Source organism: Protopterus annectens, chromosome 8.part0 (assembly GCF_019279795.1).
Source record: "Protopterus annectens isolate FY-2018-M chromosome 8.part0, PAN1.0, whole genome shotgun sequence".
NCBI classification, from domain to species: domain Eukaryota; kingdom Metazoa; phylum Chordata; order Ceratodontiformes; family Protopteridae; genus Protopterus; species Protopterus annectens.
In genome coordinates, this window is record NC_056741.1 from 941,937,531 (window position 1) to 941,961,509 (window position 23,979).

The 23,979-nt window shown below is 36.6% G+C and overlaps 1 protein-coding gene across 2 annotated transcripts in view; it reads right to left on the reverse strand.

The window, feature by feature from the left end:
* Window positions 1-2,078: 2,078 nt before the first annotated feature.
* The window catches only part of LOC122809170, a 726,709-nt gene continuing 704,808 nt past the window's right edge, over window positions 2,079-23,979 (reverse strand). The window contains exons 5-6 of one of the 2 annotated variants that reach the window (XM_044080459.1): window positions 9,912-9,985; window positions 2,079-3,812 (exon numbers count right to left, since the gene is read on the reverse strand). In XM_044080459.1, coding sequence (XP_043936394.1) covers window positions 9,913-9,985 — 73 coding nt within the window. In that variant the 3' untranslated portion in view covers window positions 2,079-3,812; window position 9,912. Of the gene's footprint in view, window positions 3,816-9,911; window positions 9,986-23,979 lie in introns of both variants that reach the window. The other variant, XM_044080458.1, reaches the window with a different exon arrangement.

Consider the following 23,979-nt stretch of genomic DNA (forward strand, 5'->3'; position numbering starts at 1 on the left):
TTTCTGTTTACTTGTACACTTTGAGCAGTAAGCAACATGAATCTTTAATGCCAGACCATGATTTATATCAGCATGCATTTTCTGAACAGTAAGCATTATGTCTGTGCCTCTCAACCTCTTAGTGCAGGATGTCTGGACAAAGCCAAAAATAATTTATTTAGTAAAATTAACAAAATAGTGGGGGGGGGGTACAATCCCCCAAAATTAGGGACAGATTTTAATTATTGCTCTTAAAACTTAAAAAAAGTCAGTAGATTAACAACTTTTGCATTAACATACATTTCCTGAAGGATGTGAAATCTGAAACTTAAATGTCTGTCATTATTTATTAGCTTAATTCCTTAATGGTTTGCTAGAAAAGCACAACATTTTAATGAGGAGCAGAACAAACATATGGACCATGTGGGAAAATCCGGATGCTTAAGAGGTATTGGACCAACATTACTAACTGATGGCAGTCCTCCACAGTTCTCCAGGAGATCCAAAAAAAAAAAAAAAAACAATTACTAGGACCAGGGCAAACTGAGGCAAAACCAGGGACAGTTGAGAGATGTATGCTTTAAAACTAAGGACAGCTGAGCGGTATAACCTTTAAGTAAGCTGTAACCTTCTTAACAGCTTCACAATCATGTCACACCATGAGCAGTGCTGCATATCCTGGTGTGTTCTATTGCAAAAAAAAAAAATTGCCAGAATTTTGTTAAAGTAAAGTAATAACAGAATCCATGCATCTATTGACAACTTCTTATCTGTTCATTACATCACAGAAAGAAGGCTAGATGGTGAAAACACACATCATTTACAATACATTTTAAGATGTTCTTTCTGTCCATTCATTTCCCAGTGGTGTTTTTATCTATTTCATGAGAATCGTGGGTTTGAATCCTGAAGACAGCAGCAGCAATGAATAAGAATCTTAATGACAACAATATGCAGATCAGTCACATGTGCATTATGCATATCACATGTACATATATGTACATATAAAACATAGATGGCCTACACAGCAATATTATACTACCTGAATGGACTTTTAATATTATGTTTTACCAGCCAGTGTACATTCAGCATGCATTATGTGTGTTTAGGCATTTTGCATATACTTAAGTTTAAATGGCCAAATATGGACAAAATGTCAAGGCTGAATTTTGTTGACCCAAGGAATCCACAAATTTAATTCTGGAAGTGAACAATCCCTCTTACCTATGTAGGAAAAGAAACTCCCCACTAGCTGCTCAGTCCCTTCTCTTCTGGGCTAGCATTTCTTCAGTCAATCAAACTCATGTTGAGGTTTATTGAGGGACCCCCACCCTCTGCCACTAGACTTGACTAAGTATTACAACTGAAGAAAAAAAGTATTGCTGGAGAATATTTAATATATTTAGAATAAAAGTGGTTCTGATGTATTAGTAAATGTTTTCAATTAAGGCATATAGAATCTTCACATCTGACGTGTACTGTCACAATGGATTAGACATTTGGTTTCATTTTTGTTCTTAGACCATTTTATTCCAGTTGTCATATAACATTTTAAAATATACTGGAATAGCTTATAGGCATGAATACTGAATTATAAAATTTATTTTCAGCATATGCAAGAATAGATGGATATAATAATAATTGGAAGTATATAATTACATGTTTTAAACTACAGTATGTACCATTATATATGTTAATTTGAGTGTCCTTGTAGATCTTTTATTTTTGTATGATATATAGAGTAGAAGAGCAGAGTGTGAGGGAACTGGTGATTTGTAAGCAGTTCTGTCCAAGACATATTAAAATTACAAATTTCTTAAGGAAAGATATCCCAGCCATGAGTCTGAGGTAAGACTTTGTTGTTTGATTTTGTATTAAATTATAAAAAAACTGTGTGTAAGTGTGTGTGTGTGTGTGTGTGTGTGTGTGTGTGTGTGTGTGTGTGTGTGTGTGTGTGTGTGTGTGTGTATTAAATTGTCTCAGAAAAAATATGATTGCAAAACGAAGGTGTGTAAAATATGTTCATATCTGAAATATTTCCCACCTATAGTCCATCAAAATTATTACATCCCTAAAGAAATCAAGTCATTTCTGTGAAGTAAAATCATATCTGCTGAATTTATTCATCCATTAAACATATATCTTCAAATACCCTGGTTTATAATACACTTAATCAATGGGGTTATACCTCATAACACCTAAAGTTTGAATACACAAGACAGCAACAGCACTGAATGTGATTCTTTGTAACAACAACACAAATATGCAGCTCATTGAAACATATACATCATGTACATGACAAGTATACATAAGCAAAATGGATGATCTACACTAATCTATCAGAAGTAATGTTTTTTTAAATATATATTGATTATAATATGCCAGATGTGTTGTTTCTTGAAAACTTCATTTTTCAACAATATCTGTTTATCAAATATGTGGGAACTACAATAATTCAGAAACGTGTTATATAAACTATAAAGTATAAACTAATTTGCAGAAGAGGAACACAAAATCTACATGTAAAGAATTCATATTTAATTATTTATAATCAGAGATTTCATTTTCTACTTGCACCATATTTTAATAAGATAAGGATAAACATCTAAAACCCTGTAAAACTAAAGAAAAAAAAATTGGAAGTCCTCCACATTTGTCAATATTTGTATTACACCTATTTTTGTATCTTTGTTTTTAGTGTGCATCCATTAAGCAAATTCATAACATGTCAAAATTTTTAACAACGCTCATTCAATATGGTATTATAGCATGAATGTATCTGACTTATGGTATACAAGTGTTCATTGGAATTTTGTTTTGTTTGCTTCTCAGGATATACAAATTGCCATATAAACCCTTTGAAAATACTCACACAGTTTGCATCTTCACATTATTCGTATGGATAGAATTACTTGTTTTGCTAAAGGGTGCATATTTGTTGGTAGCACGTCTACAAGTAGCTGGTAATCAGTGCTGCAGTATCTGTTTAATATCTGTATTTTTCCAAAGTTTACATATAAACGCAAAGTAGGCCAAGAACATATGTAAGCAAATGAAAATATTGCTGAGATTTATCTTAGCATTTTAGACCCAATGTTCACGCTGACAGTGTTTATGTTCTTACAGTATTGTAAGTGTATTCACAATAAAATTTAGTGTCACAAAAACAGAAGAATATAATGATAAACCAGGAAAAGTCAGTGCTAAATCTGATAAACACTAATGCCTTTAATATTAAAAGGTTATACATATGTCTGGAAAATATCTTCACTATGGTTCTTGGATAAATGGGGAAATTACTGTATCTGAATTTGCAAAATTATGATGTTATATATTTAATGCATTCTACCTTGCCCCAAAAAGTGATATAGAAATCATTATCTCCAATTATAATAATTATTCACTTTACATACTTATGACTTCATAAAACTTACCCAGACTGTCCCATGATACTGAAGGATGTTATAATTTGTTTGCTAAGAATTATGACTATATGCAAGCAAACTTTCTTTCTATGAACATTTTAGTGAAGATTCACTTATTTTTTTCTTACTTGAAGATTTGTATCTGAGACTGTACATCTGCTTAAATATATTTTGTAGCAACTTATAAATTAAATTTAGAGAACAGTCAGAAAATATGTGAAAAAAGTATCAAAGAGCTATTTTCCAAACAGTTAAAGTACACATATTATTAATTCTCTGGAAAATCACTGCAACTATTCAATAATTGTCATGTTGTGGAAGCAGTTGTTATGTATGTAATGACCATCTTCAGATGTTGCAGAGACGTGGCCAGTTGAAAACAGAATTGATTCATTTGCAGTAAGAAAGCTGCTGTAATAAAGAGAGAGTTTTAGAGTGAGAACAATTTTAACACTGCATCCATGCTTTAATTCTTAATTCTTTAATTTTTACTACTATGCAGACTGATCCATTAGTTTTTTTTCCCCCTTGGATACAAATTAAACCAACACTTTTCCTTATCTTGAATATAGATTAATAGATAAAAGTTTTGAAAATGAACTGATTTCTATTTGGATGACATTGCCATCAATTAAATAGCCTCTTCAAACATAGCATAACCTTAAAAATGCATGAATAAATAAATATCACCATAAGGATTCTACAACAATTTCTTTGACCTGACTTCAGAAATAGACTCAGGCCACAGATTGGGATGGCTAGAAGGGATACAGCGAAGCAGATGACAGCCTGCTCTCATATCCAAGGAGAGGGTGGAAAAGGACTTGTTGACTGTGTGACTTCTGGTGGAGATAGGAGTCTCACTGGCTAGCAACAGTCATCTGAGAGTCACATGATCCCCTTGACATCACTGCAGTCATGGATCCTCTTCGAAGATAGGGATACTAACCTGCTGCCACATCTTGATGGTGCCATCCGCCAGTCTACTCATCCCCATTGCATCTCTACCCCTGGTTCCAGCAGTCTCAAAATTTTCATTGCATTTCTTCCCTCTGGTTCTTAAATCTGTGCCTCAAGCTGCTTCTTTAGAAGCCAAGGAGGTGTTTCCTGCAGAGGAACATAGATGAAAGTATGCAAAAAGAGTATTTGTGGTACCCCAAAATATCAAGGGGGGTGGACAGGATAAGCCAGAGAGATAGGATTCAGCTGGGTAGAGCACAGAGGGTTAAAAAAAAGTGTCACCTGTATTTTGTATACATCTCCAAATACTATGCCTCTGTGCTTTTTCTAAATTTTCATATGATAATGTATCTCTTAAGTAGTGTAATAACACATGGACAATAATAATAATACATTTGGATAACTATTACAAAGATATTTGTTTAAGAAGTATGCACTAGTAGTACATAAAAACCTGCAACTTTAATGCTGGCAAAGGGAATACCAGGTTATTGTTAAATAAGATGAAATAAAACTATGGTTACAGAGGGGGAAGAGTTCCAGAAGTTTGAAGTCCATGTGACAACTGAAAGCTAATGCCAGAAAATCTTATGATATTCAGTTTAAAAGCTGTTGTGGGAGAAATGTGCATTTTTTGGCAGCACCCTGAGAACGATATGGAAGAACCCTGCTGGAGTGCCTAGAAATACTGTAGTGTAATCCATGCAAAATACAAAGTTAATGCTTTTTCTTTGTGCCTTTGTTGTTAAGGAGCTGTTTCTGCAAGTAGCCATGCATACAGTTGAGCTATTCTTAACCCCAAGTGCAACAGGTAAGAGGTTTATCTTAGCAGTGCTGTGCCTACCAATGAAACAGAGAAATATTTTGCTGCAACTTTTTAGCAGGCTAGGATCACTTTGGGATATACTGCTAAATAAGGGCACTATTTATATACCACGCTATTTTACTGTCAGTGAAAAAAGTGATTACAGAGTCAAGAAAAAATAAAAATATTTCCTACGACAGATAAGCAGTTTTTTTGAGATGTTTGGTTTCACCATTATAACCAAATTCACTACATTTGTGAAACCATTTTATTTGTTATGCTCACTGTGCTACAATAGCAACATAAACTTTTGCATCCCTAAATGTCCTAATGTATTCCCCTTCCATCCTAGCAAGCTGCAAAGGATAGAGATGCAGGGACAGAGGAATTTATAGTCATATCAGATGATTTTTATAGTATGCTCTACACTCCTGACCCTCATGTAGTCTGCAGCTAGGCTGTAATGTGGGAAAGGATATGCCATACCTGTGACTCACTTATTTTACAACTTCCTTCTTCTATATAAAATCGGTGCTCTCTCTCTCTGTATATATATATATATATATATATATATATATATATATATATATATATATATATTTTTTTTTTTTTTTTTTAACGGGTGTTAATTATTTTTTCTTTTTGATCAATTTTTTAAAAATTTTTTATAAAATCAAAGATCAAACAAAATATTTATTTACAGAAAGAACTATAGTAAACTGTATACAATATCCATAACAATATATACATACAAGAGGAATTCACTTAATATTTCTCTAACAAAAATTGCAGTTTCTCCCAAGCAATTAGTTTATGGGTCACATTTCTGTTCTCAGCTTTATGGTAGAGATTTCATTACTACATGCTGATTTGGCTAAATGAATAAATTTGAATAAAATAAAATTTAATAAGAGAGTATATTCAGATTTCAGTTCTTCGTAACACCTTTCCTTGCTATCACTAGTATTGATCATAATATATGCACTTGATTCTTGGGTATGACTTCTGGATGTTAAACATTTTGTTCTGAAGCTGTCCTTTTTTAAATCGGTATACAGACAAGTAATAAAATGCTACCACTTCCATGGCCCTAAAGTAGTCAGATTGTGCCATTTCTCAGTTTATATTAATTTATTTTATTTTGTTTGCTTTCATTGCATTATTTGTTTTCTACTAGTACCAAGCATAACAGCAACATTCAAAACAGTTACAAAAATCTAGAAAAATATATATTTTTTATTTTGATGTGAGTCTTTTTTTATTCACAGTAAAGTATGTGTGTGTGGCATAAGTCATGCAGCTACTTGATACATTTGCTTAGTAACAGGAATAATAAAGTAAAAGTAAAGGGTTTTGCCATATATGGAGTTTTACACAAAACACTAGTTCAGTATTATTTATGTTTATATATTATATATTTATATAAAAGATATACCCTTTGAGCCTGAAGAGTGGGGTCAGTCCACCCAGGCATTCTATATCACACTTGGACAACTCTGCAGTCCACGGCTATCACCCCCACCCATACAGTCTATGAAGAAATCAGTACTGAAAAACTAAACCAAGTATATACCCTTTGAGCCTAAAGAGCAGAGTCAGTCCACCCAGGCATTCTACATCACACTCAGGCAACTCTGCAGTCCACGGCTACCAACTGACGGATACAGTCTAGGAAGAAATCAGTACTGAAAAACTAAACTAAGGATATAACCTTTGAGCCTGAAGAGCAGGGTCAGTCCACCCAGGCATTCTGCATGTATGTGTTATGATAGTAAAGCTTTAACATTAGCTGTGTTACTTAGTAGTTCTCAGCATGCTAATAACACTGACTGTTTGAGCCTTGTGTCCCCCCCAGCTTGTTTAGTAATCCTAACTGTCCACTAGAAAGTGTACACTTAATTCAGGTCCTTCCTATTCTCTGTGATTAAAACTTAACCCTCAACCAGCCCTTACAGTGGTGTTTGCCTTAGTTTTGTATCACTTGAGCCCAACCTGTTTATTTGCATCTCTACACATTCCCCTTCATTGCTAATGTATCTCCCTACTCTAATCTGTGCATAAACTGGCTAGTAATAAGCAATTCAATGTGAAGACATACTCCCAACCTTAATAAACGTTGCTGTCTCTTCTCTCCTTCACTTTACAAGTAGAGTTTGTATTAGTAATCATCCCCTCTGAGGCCTTCACCCACAGTTTTCCACTGCTTGCCTCTCTGATTTGGCTGGTTTCTTTGCATTGCACCAGGTTCACACCCATTTTGCTACCACCCACCCCCAATACTAAGTCTATATTAGATTCCTGCTGTTTATGGAGCCATCTTTAAATTATTAGTCTCCCATCAGGACACTAATGCTATTATTTATTATAAAAATAATTGCCTGTTATCCTCTGCTATATTTCTGGATCTATCCAAGACTTTTGACATGGTCTCACACAAACTACTAATCTCTGCTCTCACTAACCTATCCTTTTCCCAATCAGCTACTGATTGGTTTCACAGCTACCTACCTGACCACCAACAATCAGTTGTCTGGCATAATGACCTATCTCCTCGACTTCCTGTAACACTCGGTGCTCCCCAAGGCTCCTACGTTGGTCCAATACTGACTTCCTGTAACACTCGGTGGTCCCCAAGGCTCCGTCCTTGGTCCCCTACTATTCTTACTCTTCACCAATGATCTATTCACAGTCACCCAGCATGCTTCTCTTATACAGTATGCAGATGGCTCCACCCTCATCTGCTCAGCCCCAACTATACCTGAACCTCACAAGATCACACAGGAAGCCTTTCATCTGTAGAAAGCTGGCTATCTAATGCCCAGTTATTACTCAACCCAAGCAAGACTAAACTCCTTATCTTCCAACCCACTAAATCTAGCCCAATTATCCCCCACTTTAATATTCTAACCAAAGACAATACCATCATCCCCCCAACAGAACACACCAAACTACTTGTTGTTGTGATTGATAACAATCTCAGATTTGACATTCACATTTCTCTTACCATAAAAAAGGTTCACAAAAAAACTAGGTGCAGCGTACAGAAACAAAATTCCTCACCAACACAGCCAGAATTTCTGATGCCAATTCCCATTTAGTCTCCACTTTAATTTACACCTCCCCTATACTTACCTACCTTAGACAAACAGACCTAAATAAGCTCAAAGCTTGCTACAATAAAATTGCTAAGTTTGCTACTGGTGCATCTTATTGCAGCTGCCACTGTATCTCACTTAGAGAACTTGACTGGCTTGAACTCCCACAACTTCTTAACCTGAATCAACTCTCCCTTGCCCACAGGGTAGTAAACCATCCTCTTAAAGTCCCATCCCTTCAAAACCTTCTCCAGCCCTACTGCTCCACTAGACCTCTATGGTCCAGCAGCAAAAATCTACTTCTAGTGACCAAACCCAAAAACTCAGCGGGAGAAACCCTATTTTCCTGCATTATATCCAGATTAAGGAACAATCCCCCCCCCCTATAACCACACAACCTTCTTGCAATCACTTCAAGACTGCACTAAAAACTCACTTAAAAAGTCTCTGGTTATGCCCATGCACCAATCCCGACTAGTAACCCTCCTTTTACTCCCATTGCTCCTCTCCTCTCCCCTAGCCACTGTGCCTCACACCATCTGCTCATTGCATTCCTTCCTCTGCAGGCTCTAACTCACCCTTTACCCTCCCCTTCCCTCCTCACTCAATTTCTCAGACCTGTTATAACATGCTTACCTACCTCACTTCATCTCAACTCCAAATACATATCTGACTGACTTACACCTGGCTTCCTCTCACTACCAAGTATACTACTCACTCAGTCTCCCCTCTCAGTCCTCTATCTCCCCTTCCATCCCGTTAGCCCTTCTCGCTTGTTCCACCTTCATGTGGAGCTTCTGCTTTATATCTGCTTGAGTTTAGTGCAACATTTGTATATAAGATTTAGGTATATGAGTTTAGAACAGTATCCGTTTGAGCTTAGTACTATCTATGTATACATCCTACCTTTATTCCTAGCCTTTAGCTAGATATTGGTATATCTGTTCATTACTATGTTTCATATTGTATGTATAGCTGTTTGCTGTAGTATGTGTTATTTGCTATTGTATGCATATTCAATTGTTCTTCATGTCCTCTGCTGCTCATTTGTTGTTCTGTGGAGCATTTCTCCCTGGGCCTCCACTGAAAAAGGACCTGTGTCCAATTGGAATTTCCCAGTAAATAAATGTAAATAATTAAATAATATTTTTTTTCATTGCAAATGACTTTAAATGACAGCATAAAGAGAATGAGGTGGCAGGGTTTAAGATATTTGTTGAATAAGTTAATACAGCTAAGTTCACATCAAGGAGAAATCCCTTGGCATCCAAGGTGCGGTGATCATAGTGTTGATTATAAGTGTATGGTGGCATTGCTTCTTCCTTACGTGAATGGCTGATTTGAAATAGCCTTTAAATTTCTTTTAATCAAATGGACTTTGAAGCCCTGACATTTGTGACCATGATCTAGAGTCCTCAGAGATGATACTACAACCAGACTGAATTGTTTTAACAAAAAGTCCCAAAATCATAGGGGTAGGCCATGTCAACTCATTTGTAACCTAGTTCCTGATATATAGTTTGCATTAACTTTAATAGTTTTGAGTAACATAAATGGATATTCATGACAAATTACATCAAAAGCTATTTTTCTTTTTTACATTTCAGCTTTTCTGGTTAGCAGCAATTTTTTAAAATAAATCCTTACCTTAATATTTTGAGCAATTTTGCTGATTTCCATAAGGAAACATATCCGTTTCCATTACATATACAGCAGTTTTCCTGTAAAATTGTGGTTTGCATAAAAAAAAGATGTTATTTAAATTGTATTATTTTAATTACTATTCATTCTCTAACAACATTATAAACTTATGTATTTAATAAAATCATGGTGAAATAATGGAGTGCCTTTCTTCCATTCTTGTAACAGCATCTTCCTTAGGATAGCATTTTCTCTTATTTGATATTCGCAATGCATGCTTACTTCACTAATGAACTAAGGCAGGTTAATTATGACGATAATATATTTCATCACAATGGTGACGTCACCATTCACTGGAGCAATGTACAATGTTACAGGAATATCTTATGATAAATATAGCATCACATAATTGCATTTGATACTAACAAGTTTCATTGCCCTATCATCTTAGTTAAGAGTACCTCACAGAATCACTCTTACTGGACTCCTTATTACACATTCATTCTTTAAATCCTTACCCCTTTCTTCTTTTTTGCATAGTTTTACCCAGTTTCATTTATACTGATTTACTTACATTTCCTCCATCATTCATCACATCTGCAGTGCAACTTTCCCTTTCACTGTACCGTGGCACTTATCCTTATTTCATTATTTTCTTTTGATACAGCACACACACACACACACACACACATATATGTATATATATATATATATATATATATATATTTATTTATCTCTCTCTCTCTATGTATATCTTTATATATATATATATATATATATATATATATATATATATATATATATATATATATAGTTCATCCTGTGTATCTAAACAAGGGAATGAGGCTTGGGTGTTCTTTTGCGTAGTTTATTGCACACAAACGCATAAGTATGGTTGACTGAAACATTAACTAAACTAACTTACTGACTGACTACTACACACAGACATGCTTTAACTCTGGCTGCTCACTCAAAAAGACACTCTTGCTTGCATGTGCTCAGTACTTATATGCATGTGCCCACTGGCTGCAATGCTTCTTAAAGGTACATCACACACCCTGATCTTATATATACATATATATATATATATATATATATATATATATATGTATACACACACACACACACACACACACATATACACACATTTTATATATATGTTTATTATGGGAATGTCGATGCGCACAAAAAAATCCATCAGATGTACGAAGTTCAGCATATCAATTAGGACAGAATGTCAAAATGCACATATCAACACATTCGAATTCACACTTTCAACATTCTATGAAGCAAATCACTACTGCATACCACATAATGTCATCTTTTTGCATGGGGGCTACGTCTTACTCCCCCCACACACAATCTCTGCAAATAATATATTCCAACTCTGAGATTGCACTACAGTAATTTACCAATTCTCACGGTATCATGATCTGCAGTCATAATTCCACTGAGATATGTGTGAATGCACAGTGGCATTCGCTTAAGTGCACACTCGCAATAGTGCAGGTCGGCGAAAATGGGAATGAACCAGCTTTGGTTCGATATTCCCATTATCATTGAACCTGCACTCGTAGGTGTCACAGTAAACCATGTATTATATATATATATATATATATATATATATATATATATATATATATATATATATATATATATATATATATATATATATATATATATATATATATATACATATATATATATATATATATATATATATATATATATATATATACACATATATATATATATATATATATATATATATATATATATATATATATATACATACATACATACACCATACTTATGCACATCTAATTAACTCTCCACCTTTTCATGTTAGCTGTCTAATTCACTTACACTTTTCCCCGATACCCATTTTTATTCCAAATTCAATCTTGCATGCTTTTATTTTCCATGATAACTCTCTACTTTCCCACTTGAAATTCACAATCATTATGACAGTTTATTGCTTATTGTAGATAGACTATGTTATAATACCTGTTTTTCTTGCAATAACTTTTGAAACGTTCATTGTTTTGCTGTGAATATTTATGGATAGTGTTGACATTTGTTTCAGTTTACCCTGTTTCTTCCCCCAGATCATCTCTGAAAATAGGATTTGCTCAATATGGTTAACCCAAACAACAAAATGTTAATAAAATAAATAAATATAGCATATTTTGTTTTCAGACCACATCAGCACTTCCTTGGGAGCTAATAAGTTATATTGTTTGTTTAAAAAATGTAATATTTCTTTATATACTTTTTGTGTGGACTCTTTGCTTGGTAAACAGTGTATTTGCTTTTTTTCTTAGCTGTTACTTCACCATACAGTGTGGTCTTAACTTGCAGTATAAGTCTACACATCAATAGAACTAATTTATATCCCACTTAAATCTACATTTTTATTTTTTTTTTCATATAGTCATGTAACTTTTTTTTTTATTTAAAAGTTGAGCAATTTGCTTTGTAAAAGAGATTCTAATGAAGCCACATGAGATTAGTGTGATGAAAGTATTTAATGAAAATAAAGTTTTTACAGTACCTCTGACTTGTGGTCAAGCATATACACATTGTTTGTTTTAAGAAATAAGGTTTGGCAATAGACCAGTTTGTCCAGGGACATCTTCAGTGGGGAGTTTAGATCGAAATAGTAATGGATTTCAAGAAGGTAATGAAAGAAGCTAGTTGGGGTGGTTTAAATAGGAAAGTAGGATGAATGGGAGGAAGTGAAGTAAGTGTGGGGTGAGGCTGAATACATTTTGGGAGACTGTAACTGGGTAAGGTATCACATTTTGACATTTTGCCGTGAACTTGCTACTTCAAGGGTTACATCCGTGATGATCAGTAGGTACTTTTGGAACTGGTAGGCCTCCGGGTTAATATTGGTAGGTATGATGGAATGGGGTTTCATGTATTTTCTTTTTATTTTTTTGTTTGTTTTGTTTTGTTTCTCTTCTTTTGGAGGTTGCAAAATATGTAGTTGTGGATGCACATGGTTTGCAGTTTGTATTTGTGGACAAGGGTTCATACATTTGTTGTTAGTATTGTTTTGCGGGCTTGCTGAATATCTGTAGTATTGTTTTCTTGGTTGGTTGTTCTGTGGTTTTCCAGGTTTCACTGTTGACATTGCCCTCTTTGGGAGTAAAAAGCTCTGTTTTGCTTGATAGGCCCTTCATTCACTTGACATCCATGCTGGTTGTGTTTTAAGGGGTAGTGGTATGGTTTTTGTCTGTGGTTGGTGAAGTATATCCATTATCATTGGTAAAATGGTTAAGAAGTGATTGTTCTATTGCTGGGAGGATTGCAAAGGCCTGAGAGATGCTTTCAAGGTGCCTACTAATAACGGTTGCATGCTGAGCATGCCCAGGGGGTTGTGTGCACCGTTATTGTACAGGATATAGCACTCAGCTGGTAATATTTTTATAAAAATAATAATAATAGTAATAAATAAATATATATATTTACTGGACTTCACAGAATATCAGAATTAGGAGCTGTGGATGATAAAAATGTAATTGCAGCTTGCATTTGTTGCCGGTTTGGGATTTAGAAATAGTTTTGGGTCTACAATGGGTGCCAAGGTAAGGACCAAACCGATAGCTTCAAGTTTCTTTGTGGTAGGGTTTATTGCTGAGTGATTTGATTGTTTCTTTGTCCAGAAGTGGCATGTTGGTTATGGCTTTGGGGTTTGGGGTAGTGTGGCATAGTTTTATTACTGTCAGTACCGGCATTGCTGGAGTAAGGTGGGGGTTTGGCTTGGTGGGTTTGGTGCAGAGCTTCATATTTAACCAGTTCCATGTTGCAGCATTCATTTAACTGTTGTATAGAAGATTATTTACTACTACAAGTTTATGGACAGCAGCACCAATACAATTTAGTCATTGGATAATTCTAACCACACAATTGATGCAAAGTGTGTCATGAAACCAAGGGGTCTTTACCTAGTTATTAGATCATAGGTAAGAAGCTTGGTGGCAGTGTGTTGCAACATCATTGCAGGAGTCTGGCAGTGGCTAAGGAATACCTTGTATGAGTTGTATATTAAAAAAAAAAAAAAAATCTGTGTTAGTGTGATATGCCAGTTGATGGAATGGATGAATAATTATTTCCATTTCCTGCTAAGTTTATTATGAACAATATTTTAAATCTGCATTCAGACATAGAGTTTGGAGTGCCACCTAATGGTTATTATCAGCTGGTGGGGCTTGTAACTAGAGGTACGTGGTGAAATGGTCTGCAATTATACAGTCATTTGTCATGGAAAACTATTCAAATTTGTCATTGTACTTCAAATCTTGTGTTGTACTATGCCTTGGTCATAACTTAGTCGTTAGTTTATGCAGGGTCATCCTGGTTCTCTATTGACAGTGTCATAGTTCGGGTTCTGCTGGCTTTGTGGGTGGGGGCTTGGTCTAGACATTCTGCAGCTTTCAAACTGTTTATTTTTTTTCTTTTGTTTCCTTGTATGTGGCATTGGCTTCCGGTGAGGTTGATGGCGGTATTCATGAGTTTCTGACTTCCTGTCTTCTGGTGGATGCATTCTGATACAAGCCCTGTTATCCTAAGTGGATAAGAGTAATGTTTGGGATTTCCCTATTTTGACAGTAGCTTTCCGAGGTATCCATGGGCTGTGACACCCCCGTAATGGCTGTTTGCTGTAACTGCACAGTTGCAGCAAACAGTGGGTGGGGGAGGGAGCTTTCTGCTTGGTCATCCAGACTCTGTTATTTATTTTGGGCAGATAAGACATCTAGTACAGCATTTTGTTAAGGTTATTGCACACACACACACACACACACACACACACACACACACACACACACACACACACACACACACACACACACACACACACACACACACATGCACACAGACATATATATACACACACACACACACACACACACACACACACACACACACAGACACACACACACACACAGACACACACACACAGACACACACACACACACACACAGACACACACACAAAAGAAGAAGAAAAAACAAATAAAATAAGGAAGCAAGGACAGGGTTTGGGCAGGTGTATTTGGCAGACCTTTTGTTGGCAGAATTTGGCAACACATTAAGATCGATCACAAGGCATGTCAGCGGTACAGACAGCTGAAAGTATAGGAGGTCATTTTCTGCTGCACATCAAGATTTGAGCCATTTGGTGATGGGGAGAGCTTGCAGATTGCTTGTGGAAGTGATGTACATTGATTGTACTGTTTCATGCCAATATTCATCATCAGATATTTTAAATCTGCTAACTGAATTACGTCTGCATTTTTATTAAGTGGTTTAGTAGTACAGTACCACTTGATTAAGGACATTATAAAAAGCTATGTGGCATGACAGGATAATACAGTGGCTTGCAGGAGCAATGGTCTTGGGTTGAAAAGAGGACAGGAAAAATGGGCTTGAATACTGTGCATTATTACACTTGTCCTTAGTGCTTCTGACATTATTTAGTGGTATATTACAGGTAGCTGTGCTTCAAGGGTCCTAATTTTGCTGAATCTCTGGATTTGCAGAGACACAGTGTGTCACAGAATTGGGGTTGTCACTAGTTTAATTATAGTTTTGGGTAGAGGTATGGGATGCTCACAGGATCACAGGCATGGAGTCAGGTCATCCATTTGCTTTTCATGCTTTGCATCCATTAGTACATGAATGTTTCACCTTTACTTTCTAAAGCTGTAAGACCAGAATTTAAAATGTCTCCTTATTGTGGATTTTATTTCTCTATTTCATGTTGGTATGGATTTTGCACCGAAGGGATGAGAAATGTATGGTCAGTTTCTCACAAAATTATGGTTTTCTGCAATGCTGGCAAATCATTGAAGGTTGAATTCACCGGTTACCACCTGGCAGTCAGTAAAGGAATTAGATGGTTCATTACAGAAGTCGAAGGAACCAGTCAGTCCATATGTTGCTTTTGATTGATGACTGGATGTGGGCGTGGGTCAGTTATGCTTTCATGAACTACCTTAATTGGGGAAAATGGGTTATTGAAGGTGGCCTTTGTATTATATGGGACCATTCTCTCCTCTGTGAAGCTATTATGTGCAGCTAGTAGACAGTTATTTTGGGATTTCTTTGCTATGGCTATATATCCTAGGTATTGACCAATGCTACAGTCCTTTTGGCAGCAAGTTCTGAGCAGTTCTGTATTTAATGCAATGAGGTTTGTTAAACATCTGATTAGCCAGCAGTATAAAAGTTCATTTGTAAAGAATTGCATTTATGGGCCATACCACATTAGAGGGATATTGGTATAAAGGTTGTTATGGCTTGATGCCAAAGTAGTTATGAGAAGGTGTGATTGTACACTGTAGTTAGGGTATACCCCCTTTTTAGATAATGGCTATCATTACAGTTTTTGCTTTGTTTACCTCAAACTGTATATTACTTTACATTATTTTATCCTGACGGAATTTTAAGTTACCAGCATTAAGGTTGCTGATTTGGAGACATTGTGTAATTCTTACTGTAATTTTAACATTAGCAGGGTTAACAGATAGAAGCCATGAGTAGTTTGCCCTGTATTATGGGAACCATTTTCAATAGCCTTGTACCTCTAGTTGCCTCATAGTTTGGTCGGATCTCACCAATGATGATTATTGGCTAATTTCTATGAGCACAGACATTTGAGCTCTGAATTCCCACCCTTCAGGAAATTCATATTAGTGTGATAGGGTGGGCATGGAGTTGGGTTTGGCCAGATCAGCTATATATGTCATAAGACCAGTATAACTTTGTAATACCAATATTTACAACATAATAGGTTGAGGCATACCCCTCAATGGTGCAGTTTTGCAGTGTGTCCAGTTTTTTGTGGGGGGTTTGCCCTATGTCTTGGTTTGTTTCTCATAAAATTATGGTTGCCTATTAAATCATCATGAAGTCAGAAAATAATGACTGTCACTTGAGATTAAGGCTTATGCCCTTCAGAGAGTTCATGGTAATACAGAATCTGTTATTCTAACAAGTTTGTAGGTGCAACATTTAAGTGACTTTAGTTTTGGGGCCTGGTCCTTCCATTATTTATGGTTTTGTCCAAAATCTCTTGTTCTCAGAGGTAGAGTAGTGTGGATCGAGAGTGTCTGCATTGAAGGTCCTTGGGTGGCAAGTGGAATGTGGTAAGTGCTATGTCCAAGACGACCTGTGTCACAGACTGGATAGCGAACTTGCTGCCGGGGTAGGGGATGGGCATAGTTATATTCTGTTGCCGCATAGACACAATGTAAAGGGTTGAGTACCAGTTTTAATTGGAGGGGGTCATAGAACTTGTAGGGATGAAAGTGCTGAACTGGTGAACTTTGGGACTGATGGGGTGCTCCTTCAAGAGGTGTTTTACCTGTTTTGAGCACAATAACTTTATTGATGGGTACATGATGCGGTTAGAGCCTTTGTAGATTAAAGCAGCACATTAGACACTGCCAAAGTTGTCACTTCTACCACAGGAATAGGATTCTTTTGTTTAGTATATTAATTTGGATAAGTGAGGGTGCAGTGCTGTCTGTGTAGTACTTGTTACAGAAAGGCTCCTAAGACTGTCTTCTGGGAGGGGCAGAACATTAAGTTAAGTTGACCCAGACGGTGCATTTTGGGAATTTTGGACTAATGTCACAACATAGTTCAAGTATTCCTGTCTCTGCAGTTACTGCTGGCTGGGTCATAAAGCTGTTTGCTGCATTAAGTTCCATCACTGGTGGCAAAGGTTTTGTTGGGGAATAAGGTAGCTCTGGTTTTTGAAAATAAGGGATGCAGGGCAGGGTAGAAGACGTACAACTGAGCAATGTGGACCCTGGAAGCATTTACAGTTAAGTTTTGGTTGCGTGTGCACAGAGCTTACAGTTGTCTTTTCTTTTGCAGATCAGCTGGATGGAATTTTTCAGCTGCTGGAGTGGTACATAATGAGGTTGCAGACTGAGAGTGCGGAGTGGGCATCAGTGGGAGGCCCAAAGGAAGCACTGTTGAAAGGTGATAGATTCAGCTGCAATGGAATTTTTCTGGCAGCTGGAGTGGTGCGTAATGAGGTTTCAAATATTTCTGCGTTGGTAAGTACTCAGTTAGGCATGTCAGAATTGGATGGAACTCTTGGTGTGCATTTACAGTTAACCAGCCAGTTTACTGTGTTGGTAGAGGGCCCATGAGGTCCTCTGATGATAGAAACCTGAATTTGTTCATAAGGTGTGGTATTTTTGGTGCCACAAATCTGTCCCACAAGTAGGTATTGGTAATGTTACATACTAGGTTAGGGTTTAGAGGGAGTACCACAAGAACCATTTAATTTGTGCTTGAGTGAATTTTGTAGGTAGGGTTTTAGGAAGCATTGTAGGCATAAGGGTGTGGGATCGTTTGGGAATGGGGTGTTTTGTTTATGTGGGAGATAGTGGGTTTAAGCAAGGCATGCTTTTGGAGTTTTTCAGAAGTAGGCCATGTTTTACTTCCTTACTAGGTGCATAGGTAGCATGGGGGGGTTAAGGATTGTTCTGAAAGCTGTGGCTAGGGTTCAAGCTAGGATTGTCATTAGGAGGTAGTAAATTTGGGGGGTGTTTAAGCCTATGAAGATGTTAGGTGTTTCAAAGCAGTCAGCACCATAATAGGGAGTATAGTATCATACTATTGTTACCCATCAGGTGTGATATGTTGCAGGAGTTCTTCGTTGCTGCACATCATAGGTGAGTTTTCAGGAACTCATTATGGGGGACTCGTGGAAAGGAGTATACTTTTACTGTACAGTTTTTTCTAGGATGTCCAAACTTTGGTCTTATATTTTGGGTCATTTTTCATAAAATTCTGTTTTTCAGGCAATTAGTGACAAATCATTAAGATTTGGAGTTACAGAATTCCTTCAGTAAATTTATGTTGCTGCAAGCCTGTTTTACCTTTCTAAGCTTGTAACGACAATATTTGAAATTATTCCTATTGGCATGGTTGTAGGTAGCATTGCATTCTGTTACAGTCTTTGTGGAACATTTGCAAGGTGGCAAGGTGGGAATAATTCTGGAGTTATGGTTGGAAGGTTAACAGAGGAGTGGTGATTTAAGGGGGTGATTTCAAGTGAAGGGTGTTGTATGGTCTACTGTGGTTATTTTGGCTTTGGGAAAGGGCTTATCAGTTAAGTCAGCAGGTTGACAACTGGTTGCCTTGGCGAATGTTGTTAGGCCATGGGGAGGTTGATGACAGAGATCCATTTGGTTCAAAGTGTATGGTGTAAACCAAATGACTTTGGTTCAACTTTTTAGGTATGGTTAGCATGTTTTGGAGGGTTTGTTGGAAAGTCTGGGAAGGAAAGAGGGGTAACAGCCTGGGCAGGCTGTTGGGCAGAGAAGAAGGACAGGCTTGTCCATCTTTTGTTTCCCCTCTGGTGTTGGAAGTTCATTTCAATGAGTTGGGAAATGCAAGTGAATGGTTGGACACTGCCTGATAAGTAAAGTAAGCAAGTGGAGGTAAGAACGCTGCTTACTTGGCCAGGGTGAGCAGGGTTATGTTGCCCTATTTTAACCGTTATAATGATGTTGGGAAATTCCAGTGAGTGGTTGGATGCTGCTTATCAAGTAAAAGTAAGCAAATGGAGGTAAGAATGCTGCTTACTTGATTAGGGTGAGTGGGGTCCACTGCCCCCAGTTAACTGTTATATGGATGTTTATGCCATGAGTAATAAATAAAATATTAGTCAGTCAATGCAGTTATGTCTATGAAATTTTAATAAAGGTCGTCAAATGTCATTTGGTGTGATGTGTTTTTATTGAAGGGGACCTGGATAAATGAGGTTTGGCAACATACCAGTTTGTCCAGGGACATCTTCAGTGGGGAGTTTAGATTGAAATAGTAATGGATTTCAAGAAGGTAATAGAGTTCCGCTGTGGTGACCCCTAACCAGGAAAAGCCAAAATACTTTTTTTAAAATAGTTGGAATTATTGCCACCTTGACAAAAGGACACTTGCACTGTTCATTTTTGGATAACCAAAGCCATAAAAAAAGAAAAGAATGTTATAATAGCAACTGCCTACCCTGTTGTTCCCAGCAACAAACTGCTGTATTAGACTACTATTAAAAAGCAATAACTTATTCAATACTTATTTAATATTGATATATTCACAGGAAAACATTGAAAGCTGTTAATTCTATTTTTTCCATAAAGCATTAGGTTTCTAAAGGGCATATCAGAATAGTTAGTACAGACTATTGAATCTCATATACTATGCCTTGGAGAGTACAAACATTTATTTTATTTATTTTTATTTTACATTTGTTGACCGGGCTAGTCTGGCTGGATGCATGTCCATTTTCAGCAGAGGCCCGAGGAGAAAAGCTCCACTAATAAACAGTAGCTAACAAGTATAAAAAAGTATACAAAGCATGCATGCAAGTAAAGGAACAATTATTATGTAGAATAATAATGCAGAGGCAATTTGACAAGAAATAAACAAACAAAGGTGAGAATCATTATGACTTAGTATTTACTGTATTTACATGCCAGGTTCTTGTCAGTTGTCCACATACAGTTATGCTGACTGGGACAAAATGTTTTTCTGCTCTGATTCTCAGAAACAAAAGTAATTGGAAAGAAAGAATCATACACTGGGGTCTCACCTACCCTAAGCATTCAATTAGATGCCATCTTTCATCAGTACTCCATCTATGTCCTTTGATAACATTCCCTGACACTACCAACTCATGCAAATATAAAGCACAGAAGCTGAGAAAGGTTGGATCAAGATAAAATCAACCATTTCATCTAGTCTATAAAATGGAAACAATAGACTACCTCTTCACCAATAATGAATCACTCATTTACTTCATCACTGTATTCCTTGATATACTGTACAGTCTCAATCCTTTGAAGTAATTTAGAGTAAGACATTCCTCACAACGGTATACTTACCTCAACAAGCTTCATGATCTCCAGAGATAGAATACAGCCTCATTATCATCTAACTAAACCACCTGCACTGTTTTCTCAATGCTCGGTTTGTTTGACCCAATAAATCCAATTATTTCTTGCTTCAGGCTGGTTAAACACCAGTAAAGAGGCTCTTGAATGGAATTAGGCAATTACTATACATGAAACACTGCAATCGCTCCCTTTTCTGAGAAAAAAAAATCTAACATTGCTTAGAACATCTGTAATTACCTTCCTCAAAGTCTCAGCTTAACAACAAATGTTCTGACCTTTTCCTGCTCCCAGTGCTGGTTTCATCTGACTAAAATTAGTCTAGGTAAAGTTATAACATATTAAAAATTAAAGGGATTTGGAGCAACAAATTAACTTATTGCCTCCAAATTTTGTCAGACTTGGGACCTGCTGAATAACTATCATGTTCAACTGTATCATTGACAGGAGTGTTAGGGAAGGCTGTGTTCCCCTCCTAAAAGAAGAAGTTGTCATGATTTTTCTGCATAAATGTAGTCTCTCTGTTAAAACAAACAAGTTCAATTTGAAAACCATGTTTAAAACCTTGGTAAAGGTCTTAAGATTTGTAGTAAATCTTCAGATGCCTCACTATACTGAACTTAATGTTAACTTTAGTTGCTCTGTGCTGTAAATACTGCCCTGGTATTTATCCTACAGTATATGTGAGTGGGTCTTAATAATGGTGGTTGTTCCTGCCTATTTTTGGGCCTCTCCAATGCCCCAGATACTATCAGACAACAATGTCTTACCACACATGCAATACTTGGAATAACTAACACCAAGCTTAAATGGCTTTGCACTTTCCTCAGAAAACAGAAATGTCTTATTTAATTGACTAGATCATTCTGTAGGGTGTTTCAGTCATGTAAAGTTGTTCCACAAGGAAAAATCCCATTAATATCCCCTCTTTTCAATTTTCACATCTCATGTAGTTCAGTACAATGATCATATAGCATTAGTTCTCAAAAATAAATTTTTCTCACACTCATGTCAAACCCCAAGAAAGTTTCAATAAACTCTAATATTTGCTCAAGTAATCTTGTCTTGTATTAAATGTCCATGAAATGAAATTGATCCTTTTCTGTAGCAATTTCTTTTATTACCACTAATAGTTGGGCTCTAGCTAAATACATTGCCAGTACAAAACACCTAGGCATTACACTTATAAAATGGTTCCAAATTTAAAAAGTACAGCCTGTTTTTTGGGGGCATTTTAAAGGAATAAAGGTCACTTCTAACTTAGTGCATAAACTAAATTTATCTCATCAATAATTTTCTTCTGACTGGATCCTCCTCTGGAAACACTCCTAATCTGGATGGCATCAGAAAATGTACAAGATCTGGGGTGATATTCATAGTCGTTGCACAAATGGGTTAAAGCAAGCAGTGTATACTTGCGAAGAGGCACAGCAAAGGCTCAATTCATAGAGGATATTTAAGCAAATGTATGATGATTGTGAATATTCATAAGCAAATGAAGTTATAATGAGAAGTAAATGAAAAATGATGTAAAACCACATCTGCTAGTAAGTCCTTCTTCGTCCTGTTTGCAAATCATAGTTATGAATTGATGCATTTTTGCTCCATGAGCAAATTCATTATAAAAGGTGAAATGACCACTTTTCTATCTAGTTTGCAGTCTGTGATGATGCTGTCCTTTGCTGATAGCCTAGCAATTTCCTGGTCTGAGATGCATGTCTTTGGCCAAACCAAAACTGCATGCACTCTGGAGTGCTCAGTGGCCAAAAAAGGTGGCAATGTAGGCAGAGAAGGAAACATTATAAGTTTAAGAATCAGGAAATCTTTGATAGAATCAGAGTAGACAGGGATATTATAAGGGCCTTAATGAGTTTGTATGACTCCCACAGGGATGCTGGTGTGATGTGTGCCCTTCATATTCCTATGGATAATAAGGTATGTACAGGCCTCACTATGCTTGCCCCAGGGACCTTCCAGAGACAGACTGGGGACACAGTTCAAATATCTGGCACAGTAGCTCATTCTCCTTCCTGGTGGGATGCCCAATGGTCATCTTCTTGGCAAGTGGATTTTTTTATCAGTTAAGTATTTATTCATTATTTTATGTAATGCTTAATACTAAACCACTTTTTTTTTGTCCCCCCCCTCCCATTTTTCTCCTTTTATTTCAGCTGATGTTGTATATTCAATGGAGCCATGGCTCATACCAGTGAAAAATCTAAATGAGGCTGCAGGAGACAATTTCAATGCCACCTTGTTTCCGACATGTATTATCATTGAACATGTATTTGAAATGTTAAAGAGTAGATTTAGATGCCTCGATGAGTCTGGCAGTGCCCTTCAATATGATCTAGCTACTGCTACAGCTTGCAGAATGTTTGCATGTTGTGTTCTGCATAACATTATCATATGATGGTCCGGTAGTGAAATGACCCATGCTGTTACTGCAGCTCTCAGTTACAGCCCTAATATGACTAATGAAGACCAGCCAGCTGCAGTAGCAAGGGACATCATGCAGCAGGCACATACACGACATATGGCAGTGCAGGTGAAAAGGCAGAGTCTAGCTGAGTACTATGAACCACGACATTCAAGTTAGTGTTTACCTTCTTATAAAAAAAACACAAGTAGAATTGACATGTGCAGTGATATTTGTGTGCTTTGCTATATTGTTCATGATTTACTGTCACTGTTCATCAGATATTCCCTCTAACCTATATATATTTTTTTCTAGAACAGGCATTCATATTATTATTGGTAAACATCATGCCTGAGTGCTCATTGACTCCTTTTCAGTGATGTCATAAGGTATAATGTAAGGAAAAATTATACATTTGTAATGATTTTCACAAGTCTTTCTGCTTAGGTGGTGTACTTCATTATGCATGTAATGATTCTAATTAGGTTGTAAACTGAATAAAATGAGCTATTGATTCTAAAGACAACCACAAAGCATTCTATAGCTATGTCAAGAATCTCAATGGCAACACTCAGATCTGCTCTGAGTTACAGCACAATGGCACTAAATATACAGAAACAACTGATATTGCCAACATCCTGGCAGATAGGTTCAGTGCTAACTTTACCCCTCTCTCACCCCCTAAAGGGCCCATATCTATACTGGCTGCACAGGTAAAAAACACACTCTCCAAT